General features: G+C 42.1%; 3 protein-coding genes across 6 annotated transcripts; 1 reads left to right on the top strand and 2 right to left on the bottom strand.

Moving 5' to 3' along the window:
- Positions 1–70: 70 nt before the first annotated feature.
- On the bottom strand, positions 71–1,914 carry LOC105568518 (flightin). 3 transcript variants are annotated; one of them, XM_012024243.1, is made up of 3 exons: positions 1,776–1,914; positions 809–1,043; positions 71–677 (listed from the first exon to the last, which is right to left on the bottom strand). In XM_012024243.1, the coding sequence occupies exons 2-3, from the start codon at positions 1,012–1,014 to the stop codon at positions 428–430; spliced, it is 456 nt and encodes a 151-aa protein (XP_011879633.1). In that variant the 5' UTR covers positions 1,015–1,043; positions 1,776–1,914; the 3' UTR covers positions 71–427. The 3 variants fall into 3 exon arrangements, with proteins under 3 accessions (XP_011879633.1, XP_011879635.1, XP_011879634.1); XM_012024245.1 differs by lacking the exon at positions 1,776–1,914 and adding an exon at positions 1,433–1,596; XM_012024244.1 differs by lacking the exon at positions 1,776–1,914 and adding an exon at positions 1,120–1,247.
- Positions 1,915–5,125: 3,211 nt separating this feature from the next.
- LOC105568516 (target of rapamycin complex 2 subunit MAPKAP1) lies at positions 5,126–9,893 on the top strand. Of its 2 annotated transcripts, none has more exons than XM_012024239.1 (7): positions 5,126–5,541; positions 5,810–5,950; positions 6,172–6,455; positions 6,987–7,156; positions 7,233–7,526; positions 7,918–8,159; positions 9,267–9,893. In XM_012024239.1, exons 1-7 carry the CDS (start codon positions 5,469–5,471, stop codon positions 9,458–9,460), a joined length of 1,398 nt encoding a protein of 465 aa, XP_011879629.1. In that variant the 5' UTR covers positions 5,126–5,468; the 3' UTR covers positions 9,461–9,893. The 2 variants fall into 2 exon arrangements, with proteins under 2 accessions (XP_011879629.1, XP_011879630.1); XM_012024240.1 differs by lacking the exon at positions 5,126–5,541 and adding an exon at positions 5,550–5,705.
- LOC105568517 lies at positions 9,812–10,917 on the bottom strand. The gene is made up of 2 exons (XM_012024242.1): positions 10,519–10,917; positions 9,812–10,332 (listed from the first exon to the last, which is right to left on the bottom strand). Exons 1-2 carry the CDS (start codon positions 10,631–10,633, stop codon positions 9,905–9,907), a joined length of 543 nt encoding a protein of 180 aa, XP_011879632.1. The 5' UTR covers positions 10,634–10,917; the 3' UTR covers positions 9,812–9,904.
- Between the last annotated feature and the right edge of the window lie 536 nt (positions 10,918–11,453).

Genomic DNA, 11,453 nt, shown 5'->3' with positions numbered 1-11,453 from the left:
TACTAATAAATGATTAAATAATGATTAAGAAAGAAAATATGTATGACAATTAATGATCGATTTGACAAGATTCATTTAGGAGCGAAGATATATTTTACAGTGTCAATCTCTAACGATACACATGTCAAAGAAGTATACAAATATACAATATATCATTTTAATTGCAATAGACAGACGTTGCATTATCGATTGCATCAGTATCATCAAACACACGTAAATTGCAATGCTATTTGTCTCACTAGCTTATACAAAATACCTAATAAAAATTGTCAAGTCGCAAAAAGACGATATAATAGAAGACAATTAGATTAGAAAGACGTTACGTCGAAAAAAATTATTTTAATAAAGATCCTACACGTGAGAGACTGCATACACGTGAGCGGATATGTGACATATCAGTTACCTTTGATTGTCTTTTAATAGACATTCACAGGATTTTCTGGTACTTCAAACTATAGTAGGCACGAGTATGGTAGCTATAATGTCTGGATGTCTGGCTGAGTCTCAAATTGGTGATGTACTTCATGTCGGCCGATCGCTTGAAGCTTTTATCCACGTTCTTTTCATCGTAGGTCCTTAAAGCCCTTTCTGCCCATTCCTGAGCCCTGGGCGGCTCGCGGAATAAACCCTTCTGCCTCGAATCAAGATAGTCGATCACGTCGTTATAATAGTTCTTCCTATTAGGTCAAAAAGATCATTCCGAGATTGAACATCGAGAGATAATCAAGATTAAAAACGATTGTTGCTGGCCAATCGAGATTCGACTTTAATTTCATGTATATTAACTTGCATTAATCACGCGTCTTACCTATAATCGTAAAGATACGCATAATTGAGAAACAGTGGTCGAACCCAGTGATGGTTGTAATGCGGTGGCTCGAGCTTCAGTAAGTTCAGGACCGGTCTCTCAACGGCAGGCGCACCCTCGGCAGGCGCACCTTCCGCTGCACCCTCGGCGCCCGCTGCCGGTGCAGGTTCCCCGCTATCCCATGGTGCAGCCTCATCTTCCCACATTGTAATTTCGCTATATATTCACTTTGAGTCTGCAAAAAGTTAAATGTAATGTATAAATGAATAAAATCAATCTGTTATCCCAAGGAAATTGGCTTGATAAATTACAGTGAAAAAATCTTTCGTTAATATGTTTCTTTGTAATATCCGTTCCGTTTTTTTTTGTTTTTAAGTAAATCTATTTATTTCTCCATTGTTCTTTGACAGCACGAGAGTTGGGACGTTAATTTAACTTTCAATTTACTTAGCCGATTGAGTATGTACGTCGTGTGAAGAAACGGGTCATCGTAAGACACAAACGAACCGTTTGGCTAAGGTATCAATTGGTATTTGTGGCGAAACTAAATGCCATACCGATCTCCAATTGAGTTGCTTTCAAACGTCTTGGCTAACACACGCTAGGTTTATACATACAAAATACCCTTTTAATTATATCGCTTGCTATCAACAATCAGGGTGATGCATAATCACGATTTGTGAAGCAATATTTATAACGCGTCATTTTTACGCGTCTTGAAGAGACCACGATTTCTTCTTTATAACAAAATATGAGTGGCGTAAAGATGAAAAATATCTCGGGGTCCGCGAAACAAACGATATGGAAATGAAAAATTGACAAATTTCACTACACGGGCAACTTCTGCAAAGGCACAAACGACGAAAGGCATATTTCTCGGCCTCACTGCGAAAACTTTATATCGTTCACTGTATCTCTTGCCCGCCGAGGACGCAGCTGAAAATTCTCCGAGGGCGCGATGCGGTACCTGCTCCTGATTTCGCACTCGCGCGTACTGCGAAAAAATGTCCAGCCCTTCTGCGCGCCGTGGGCTCGCCTCGCCACTCCTCCTGGACCTTGTCTTGTTTCGCTTTTATTTTAGCAACATCTACCGCACCCCGCTCGTCCCTTCGAAGGTGCGCTCCCCTACCTCGGCGGGGAGGGGACAATTTGGCACGCGATCGGCGACAATTATTCGTTGCGACGATCCGCTCCTTCCCTCTCCTCGTGTGCGTACGTACGCGCACGTGCGTCGGCGATTAGCCCTAACTTAATCGCGCGTCGCGACAGCAACACTTGTCCTCGTGCCACTTCATGAACACGCTTATTAACATTGAAACGGCAAAGATGACATCTTTGGCCGAAGGAACGGAAACACCAGCGGTCATCGAGAATTCGCGCCGACATAAAATCACTGTCATCAAATGCATCCTTGGCGTGTCGATCCGCCAACGAATAAGTAGCCTTCCGTGTCGTAAGAGACGATTAATAGGGCCCAGAGGTCAAGTAGCCAAAAAGGCAGCTTAAAGAGAAGACAAAGCCCAGGGAAGATAATAAGAATTGGGAACATCAAGATGCCAGTATACGCTACGTGACCAAAAGGTCGACGGCGTTCCCGTAAAGAAAAAACATTTTTCTAAATAAATAAATAAATAAAAATGCATCCTGATTGCTGATATAATTGTCTGCCGTGCCATTTTGTCGCTCTCGTTCGTTTGTCGAATTTATGTAACGTCATGAAACCTTGAACGCAACGAGAGTTTATTGTTCAACACGTGATCAATTATTGCTATTTATAGGCGAATTACTATGGTCCAATTAAAGATTTGTGCGCATGGAATGATACAGTATAATCATTCGGCAGCAACATTGACATCGTACCCTGGTTTACTTACTATAAGTCACGCGAATTGTAACAGAATGTAACAATTAGACGCGTCTGAAATGTGTGTTTCCGACGAAAAGCTTTCTGTTAAAATAATGAAAAATATTCTTTGTTCGTTTACCAAAACGTTCAATTAACAACATTAGAGGATAAATCTATTTTCGAGATCTTTGTTAACATTTTTGATACGCGAACAAATAATATTCTGCCATTTTAACAAATAATTAAAATTACTTTTTATTTTATTCCAATCGGAAGTAACAGCATACAATAGATATTTAAAACCTGTAAGCTTCTAAAACAATATTTTTCTAAATTAAATATTAAATCTAAATTAAACGAGGAAAATTTGTTAATATTAATGTTATTTGTTTTACAATTAGTAAACAGGAGTCATTATAGAAGAAAACATTTTGAAATGTATCCTTAAAAAATTTTAACATTTAACATTTGTGCGTTGTAATCTAAGGAGAGCATTTATTTGATTCTCTCACATGATACTTGCGACATAAGAGATAGAGAGAATTGGAATAGGTGTCTCCGACAGCTTCGGAATATCGTCAAAGTTACCCGGGTAGCATGACACGACAGGAGCCACGAAAAGTAACAAGGTTAGAATTCGCATCTTCAGAGATCGTCGAAAAATCGTTGAAGTTATGCGGGCAACACGTTGAGCAAGGAGGTCTACCAAGAGCTGGAGTGAGTCGCGCGCGCGCCGAGAGATGGCGCCAGGCGTGCTGGCTAGAGGTTGCCACGGCGCGCCGAGAGATGGCGCTAGGGAGCGCGGCGCAGCTCCGTCGACCTCTTTGCTCCATATGCGCTCCTGTTACCTTCTTCGAAGCTCTCGAGAGAATTTTGCGATTTAGCACAGTGGGTCACAGTCGCCCATCGACAACTTCCTACCTCTACATGCTCCCCGCGTAACTCTGCCGATTTTTCGCAGCTCTTGTGGAACGCATATGCGCTACGCTGTTCCTTAATAATCTTTTATTGTAAGAGTAATTTCGTAAATCCTGGAATATTCTGATTATTAAAACATTCGTGTACCAGGCATACTGTTTAAATTTTACGCGTTTAATGTTTTTATAATTACTAGAAAATCTAAATAATAAAATAAGTAACATTATAACATCATAAAATCTGAATAGGTGTTAAAGTGCGTGGTTAAACGCGATGTTTTGTTATAAATATTAAGGAACTCTCTTACAATTACTTCCTTACGATTCAGCGCGTATAAATAAACGTGCGCTGGCCTTAACAAATCGGAATCACGTTGAAAGGCTACTTCACCAAAGAGTCCGTCGAGCTTACAGATTAGAGGTGCGTTCCGTTTCACGCATAATGCGCATGATGCATCGTTTATCCTTGTTACTTACCAAATGTTAAAGAAGGATAAATGGTGCATCATGCATATCATGCGTGAAACGGGACGCACCCTAGATTGATAGATTAGTGTATTATCGAGTGGTTCCTTGATTCAGAATTCAGCTAGACTAGATCAATCCCGTATACATTTCGCGTATTTATATTAACGTTACGTCAACGTCCACTCCTAAAGCTGTGACATTTATCGCGCATTCGGTTCCTTGCACTAGTGCGCACTGATTACACACTGAGGCCTGGTTATAATCAATTCTTACATTTAACAAATGATATAGTCTTCAACGACCTACACAGGCCAGTGTTTTTTATTTTTTTTAAAAACATGCAACGTTTCGATCCCAGATTTGGATCCTTCTCAAGCTTTCTTTTCACACAATTGTCATTTGATAATCCACCGCTCGTTTGGCCAATATCATTATCTATTCGGCTAATATCTTACATTTAACTTTGTCTGAATACACGTTGAAAAAATATTTCGTACGGATGCAGTACAGATTATTTCATTGGCCGAGGAATATTTCAAGAGATATTCAAGACGATCCTTAAATATAAGAATTGACTGTAAACAAGCCTCAGCGTGCACTCAGTGCACACGGAAAGAAAACTGGAGCTGCCGCGGCTAAAAACAGCACGTGGCAACTAAATGTCAGTTGTAAACTATGGATAGCCAACATTTGGTTCTGACAGCTAAATATTTTGCTACTGTGCCCGTTGTATTAGGTGCGAACCGTTCGCCGTGCACTAGAAATTCCCAGTTACGGTAGCAAAATATTTTCAGCAAACCACGATTAGCCACGGTAGCGAGGTTTTCTTCGAGGCAAGCACCCAAACTCGCTGTTATTCTACTGCGCCACTTGGTAACCTCTGAATCTTTCGGTTCGGTCTCGAAACTCGAACGAATCAACGGTTCGCGATCTACAAGCCAAAAATCGTTTGTCTCTTGGCTACGAGATTCGCTGCGGTAGGGTAGTAGACAGAGACACAGATATAGAAACCTTTGACTATCAAAGATAGAAACCGTGATTTCTATATCTGTGTCTCTGTCCTAACTCCTACTACCGCAGCGACTCTCGTGGCCAAGAGACAAACGATTTTTGGCTTAAAAATTCGACCTACCTCCACCATATGACTCGAAGGACCTGTATGTAAGACCGTGGTCACAGCTCCGAAATGACGTTTTCAGTTTTGAACGTCTTCTTTTTGAACGTCAGGTTTCACCGACTGTTGCGTAAATAACTAGATAACGTGCGTGCAAAATCCAATTGTTCGTTTTCAAGAGTGTGAAAAAGTCTTCTCGAGAGCCGCGTCGAGGGCCGCATCGAGGGCGGCGCGTTTTATCGCGACGCGATCGTGTTTACGAATATAACGGGTGACATCTGGTCGGTGAAGAGGAAAAAAAAAGGGTGGACAGGAATGGCTCTCTACGACAATCAACACTGGCTCCTGTCGCACATCAGGGACAGCTTTCTCGCGACGGACGACACAGGTTTGCACTTACGATCAATCTAGGTTAGAAACGTCAACGGATTATCCGCGGGGCGTTGCACCCGTCAGGATAGTGTCCTGACAATGAGGCATTCCCGATAACGCGCCTCTGCGAGATAAATTGGATTGAAATTCATCGTTCACGTGCCAGTGTAATTCAATAATGTACGTGCTAAATGTGCCAATTTACGGCACTACGCTCTGTATTATTTTATTTCGAATTGTAATTATTTTACGCTAAATTAATACCTTTTGTCATTGTCGATTAGGTATGTGTGACATGGTGATACTGGGGGAGGATATTCCCAAGCAGCTGATGAAGAACGGGACTCTGCAATGTTATCCTGGTATGGAAGAGAGCGACGAGGAGGATCTGGACGTAATGGGGGAATCGTACGATATACAAATGGGTATGTACTTTCGCTCTGTATTATTTTACACAATAATATCCACAATATGTTATTCGAAACTCGAGTCGGAATTGATTCGGTTTGACATCAACGCCCGCAAAATAATTTTGACGGCGTATAAATTTTCTTCTGATCGAAAAGAGAGTTAGATCAGAGAGTACAGATTGTTTTTAATTAAAATCCTTTGTTATGGCGCTCTCCTGACCGCAACATTGTTTTAGACATGGAATTCAGTCACAGCAGTCACAGACAGAGATCCAATACTGCGCAAAGACTGGAGAAAATGGACATGGAAAGGAAAAAGGCTGCCAGAGTCAAGCATGTCAAGTGGGAGCACAATCCTAATGCCGTGACGCCGACAGATCAGTCAGATCTGTTTCAGAGGAAAGATTTTCGTAGGAAAACGCCACTGAAAAGGGGACAATCTCTTTTGTCGGAACAGCTCGAAAAGTGTCCTAATTTACCACCGAATCCGTTCAAGGAATACGCCAAATTTGATGGCAACGTATGTAATATTGATTTGTCACTTTCCTTAAATAAGCTCATTTTCAAAAGATGTTTTAGTAAATAAAAAATAATGTAAATACAATCAAGAGTTAAAACGACCTAGGCTGGTAAATCTTATTTAATAAATTAAATTACGACGTTTCGGCTAGTAATACTGGTCCTTCTTCTCAAGTGTATCTTACGCTACCCCGATCAACTGTTAGAGCAAAGGATAGGAAACATGTAGTACATAAAAAGTAAATGTATATCCATCGAAATAAAGAGATCGATTACGTCACTCCGCACGCCGACAGACAAATGTCTAGTCGTACACCAGCCCAGAGGAAAACTGCTCTGCCTAGGTCGTTTTAATTCTTGATTGTATTTCTTTTATCACTGGCGACTTACTATTTACAAAAATTAAAAAATCACATATATTACAAGGTTTCTGATAACAAAACGTAAAGATTATGCATTAATTAATCTTATAGCTTTGTGACTTCCATAAAAAAAATTATGGATTCGTTGTATATTCGAAAAATGTTTGCAGGCGCAGGTGAGCATCCCTGTAAGAAAATACAGAATATTCATGTGCATGTTGCCGAAAGAGGACCGGATGTATCCGCTTCAGGTGGTGGTGACAGTGACAGCACGGGTGTTGGACTTCATCGGGTTGATTTGCTACAAATATGCAAGTGAACATCCCGATCATAATTTAAAGTCTGTAACAAGTTAATTCCCGTTGCCAGAACGTGTATGTCTTATTCATGAGGTCCCCGTCGGCCGTTATTTCCAGCGAGAACGTCTCAGATTATGGGCTGTACATCACCGAGGACGACGGTGAGATAGACTCGGCCTTCCCTTGCCTGGACCCGTGTGAAACAATCTCCAAGTTCGAGTTCACCACGCTGGGCCTGATCGAGATGAAGCCGAGCGATAAAGCGCGACACAACACAATCAGTTGCATCGAGAAGAAAAATGAAGAGGACCCGGAGATTAAAAACAAGGAGCAGGAGGAAGTAGCGAATGACCTGGCCAAGATGGAGGGTCACACTACCGCGATGGAGGCGCCGTTGTATCAGTCGTATAGGTAGTTCTATACTTTATGTTAGATATTACGTTCTTTTGTATTAAGTTCTTTTGTAAAGTATTTCAATTAGAATAAAGCTATACTGTAATAACAAGTAATTAGTAATTTACACGAAAATACGGAAGTGATGAACAATTATATTGTTGAAAACAAAAGCATAGCATTGAAAATTAAAGCCAACGGCACACGGTACTATTTTTCCTACTGGATTGCTTGCGAGAGCCAATCAGGATTTAGCCTTAAGTCATCTGATCGAAAACTCTGTATCCCGATTGGCTCTCGTAAGCAATCTAGTAGGAAAAATAGTATCGTGTGCCGTTGGCTTAAATTGTAAAAACAAAAGAATAATATAAATGTTGAGGTTGCATAACGTACGTATTTCCATTTGCAGGGTGTATATAATTAACAAGATGCGAGCAAAGACCGAGATTCATCTCGGAATATCGGGCGAGAAGATAGAGATAGATCCAGTAATAACTGGCAAAGGCGCTGCTAGATTTTGGAACAGACAGCGAGCAGTCAGTTATCACATAGACAACATCGCCTGGTGCGAAGTGACGGAGACTAAGGGATCGAAAACTGTGTTTACACTGGTTTATACCCCGCAATCCAACGCTTCAGATAATTTTCTCAGTTAGTTACTTTCTTTATACACGTTGCTCCACGATTTATTAACTTATTTATTAATTCGTTATTTTTTGCGATTTTCAAATAAAGTTTTACGCTGAAGATTCAGGGGATGCTTGAGTGATTCTACACTTTTGGCACCTTTCGCTCCTAGAACTGTCAATTCGTGAAAATATTTGTCTAATATACAAAAAAGAAGATTAGGTAACCTACAACTTATTCGAGTGAATAGACTTCTTGTTAAGCTTCTAAACTTAATTTCAATGATACCATGCTTCTTTGACTTAATCTGAATAGTGGAACACTGTCGGTTCGTACACAAAAGCCACATAATTTGTATATTAAGCCCGCTGCAGACGATGCTTTTTTGCCTGATTATTAGCTGGATTTGCATGCTCACTGTATTGTGGGCAGCGATGATAGCAGTACTGCTGACTGTGTTACTGACTTGACTTCAAACGGTGCTGGTTTTCGCGTGACAGCTCTGCTTGAAGCTCAAGTACTGTAACCCTCGTGCAAAGAAAATGTGACTACGTTTCCACCGAGGGTCAGAGTCGGGTCAGAATTGGATTGGGGTTTGGTGTTTCCACCGCAAGAGCGTTCACCCCAACCCGATTCTGACCCGACTCTGACCCTCGGTGGAAACATAGTCTACTTTGATCACGTTACCTAAAGCCACATTCTGATTGGTTCTCACAATGAGCATGCAAAAGTAGCACCTGATCTATCAGGGAAATCTAGATCTGCCAGCAGAGTGACAAGCGAACTACACAATTTCTAGCATGGAAGTCCGTGAGATTGCCAGCAGAGGCGCCAGCTAGTAATCTAGCAGACAAAAAAAGCATCGTCTGCAGCGGACTTTAGACAAATGTTTTCACGAATTGACAGTTCTAGGAGCAAGAGGTGCCAAAAGTGCAGAATCACTCCAGCATCCCCTTCGGGCCAGTTTCACAACATCAGTTAACTGCTAACCGCAGGTTAATTGATTCTTTGTCTTAAATAATAAGATCGAAAAAGATAGGGGAGTCGACTGAACCCTGGTTAACCGATGTTTGTGAAACTGGTTCTTGATGTTTCATAAACGATATTTTACTATCACCGATTGTGTTACAGGCCAAAGTCATTCGCTTCACCAATCAGCATCTTTCAAGAATCACGATTTTGAGGCGGACTCGGTGACGGCCGAGGAAATCGTGCGGAAAATCAACCACATCCTGGAACTGCACAGCAGCCAGTCGAGAAAGGAATATCTCGCGCAGAAGGAGAGGAAAGCAGCGAGGAGGAAGAGCTTTCATCTGCACAGATGACAGCTCTATTGGTTATTCCGTACAATTGTAGATTATTTGAAGCATTGAACATTTATGTACCATAGAACGTGATCGTACGAGTCGCTCTTAACATTTTAAATATCTGCATACGATCGAATCGATATCTCGAATCTCGTTGACGCGCCAGAAATGGCGGAAAGAAGGGTAGGCAGTCTTCTCCGCGGAAAGTAGACGTATTCCACAGACATAAAGATTAATGTTGTAGAAATATCGGTAAATTATTTTGTATTTATTGTATCTCATCGCTGTCTCATTGATGCGAGCGCGCCGCAAACACGCCGAGCATCGTATAATCTAGTAGTGTGCGTAGTGTTGTGCATATTTAATTAATTTAAGTGTTATTTATACCTTTATTATGCTCCTATCGCCTGTACATTTGTAGAATTAGAAGAATAAACAATATACTTAGAAACATGTGCATCCTCACTGCTCCGAATGTTTGATCATGTTTCCAGTGGCCTTGGATATACTCCTTTCTATTCTCTCCGTGAATCGCTGGTTCAACTTTTTTGTGAGTCGATGGAACGTATATATCTTCACCATCAAGTCCAACATCTTCTCTCTGTTCTCGCTAATTTGTTCGTAATTGGGACGCATCGAGATAAAATCTCTCGCGTCTTCTTCCACCGCGTCTATATCGACAACCTGCCCTAGTCTCTCCACGCTTGCTTTCTGCTTGGCCAGGTTTCTCCGTTGAGCCTTGCGATTCCTATACTCCTCTTGCCAGTCCTTTCGCTCCTGCCTGAGCTTCTCCAAGTATTCCGTCATATTGAAAACCTCGGCACCGTCCTTTGCATCGCGCTCGTCCTCATCCTTCGAGGTAGGATCGCTCTCGTTGATTGTAACTTCACCTGGAAGAAGACGTTCGGTTATTAGAGTAATTGTTCCGGAGCTCAGCAGATTCTTGACATAAAAGTTGGCATTTTCGGAACGAAACGTCGCCCGTAAGAATCCACATCCGATCTCCAGTTTTGTATCTTTAGATTCGGGATTCGGCGATGATGTTTCGACCGCAACACTTCGCAGAACGAACTAACCTTCATTCCGTTCGCACGTCTTGGCACGCGCTTGGAAGATCAACGATCTCCGCTTGCGGACGGTCCTCTCGGATTTCAATTCCTCATCTACGTTCAACGTATCATTCCCGGCCATTGTCGGGCGGTTCGTCCGTGGTCACGACGGAATGTCACTTCTCGTCAACGCTCGGTCGCCGCGCGCGTACGTTTACACAACATGGCGGGACAACTTTCAAACTTATTTTAAACAAACGCACGCATGGACCACGTGACGCGTTGCAGCCAATCGGAGAGGCTTGGAGAATCAGCTGATCCCATCCCATCCTCGGATCACGTAAAGCCTATCGCACAATGTCGGGCAACAGGCAATAGGAATAGGGAATAGAATTTTTGACGCGTTGGATTCGTCGGAAATTTTCTTCCAACCAAATCGATCGCGTCGGAAATTCTATTCCCCTGTTCCTGTCGCCTGGTATTGTGTGATAGGCTTAAGACGCAAACGTTTTATCGTAAAACACGAAAACACTCAATTCAGGAGTCTAATAAAAAAAGATATGGATTTAGCCGCACGTCACCTGATTAAAAACTCTGCATCCTTATTGGCTCTCGCAAGCAATCCAGTAGGAAAAATAGTATCGTGTGCCGTTGGCTTTAAATTTTATACCATTTAATTTCATTTTACTTTTAAAAATAACACCTAACCGGAGAGGGGTCAAAGGGTCCGCGCTGTGACTCGTCACGTGACCCGCGGTTTAATTCGCCATTTCCGGAGGAGTCCAGGCGGCGCTGAGAACCGTCCCCTATTTTCCCAGGAGGGGAGTTTGTACCCCCTGCTGCCAAAAAGGGGCAGCGCGCGCGCGCGACAGAGAGAGAGAAAGAGTAAAGAGGAGAGAGAGAGAGAGAGAGAGAGAGAGAGAGAGAGAGAGAGAGAGAGAGAGAGAGAGAGAGAGAGAGAG

This window comes from Vollenhovia emeryi, unplaced genomic scaffold (genome assembly GCF_000949405.1).
Source record: "Vollenhovia emeryi isolate VEMERY1.0 unplaced genomic scaffold, V.emery_V1.0 DF939128.1, whole genome shotgun sequence".
In the NCBI taxonomy this organism is placed as follows: domain Eukaryota; kingdom Metazoa; phylum Arthropoda; class Insecta; order Hymenoptera; family Formicidae; genus Vollenhovia; species Vollenhovia emeryi.
Note: the sequence above shows the minus strand (reverse complement) of the source record. Positions and strands in the feature narration are given on the sequence as shown.

What these genes read in the sequence shown, in the direction of transcription:
- LOC105568516 (XM_012024239.1), top strand. Translation starts at nt 5,469, where the DNA reads ATGGCTCTCTACGACAATCAACACTGGCTCCTGTCGCACATCAGGGAC. An exon ending in TCTCGCGACGGACGACACAG is followed by an intron (nt 5,542 to 5,809) that starts GTTTGCACTTAC and finishes ATTGTCGATTAG; the next exon opens with GTATGTGTGACATGGTGATA. An exon ending in ACGCCAAATTTGATGGCAAC is followed by an intron (nt 6,456 to 6,986) that starts GTATGTAATATT and finishes AAATGTTTGCAG; the next exon opens with GCGCAGGTGAGCATCCCTGT.
- LOC105568517 (XM_012024242.1), bottom strand. Translation starts at nt 10,633, where the DNA reads ATGGCCGGGAATGATACGTTGAACGTAGATGAGGAATTGAAATCCGAG. An exon ending in GACGTGCGAACGGAATGAAG is followed by an intron (nt 10,333 to 10,518) that starts GTTAGTTCGTTC and finishes GTCTTCTTCCAG; the next exon opens with GTGAAGTTACAATCAACGAG.
- LOC105568518 (XM_012024243.1), bottom strand. Translation starts at nt 1,014, where the DNA reads ATGTGGGAAGATGAGGCTGCACCATGGGATAGCGGGGAACCTGCACCG. An exon ending in GCGTATCTTTACGATTATAG is followed by an intron (nt 678 to 808) that starts GTAAGACGCGTG and finishes TTGACCTAATAG; the next exon opens with GAAGAACTATTATAACGACG.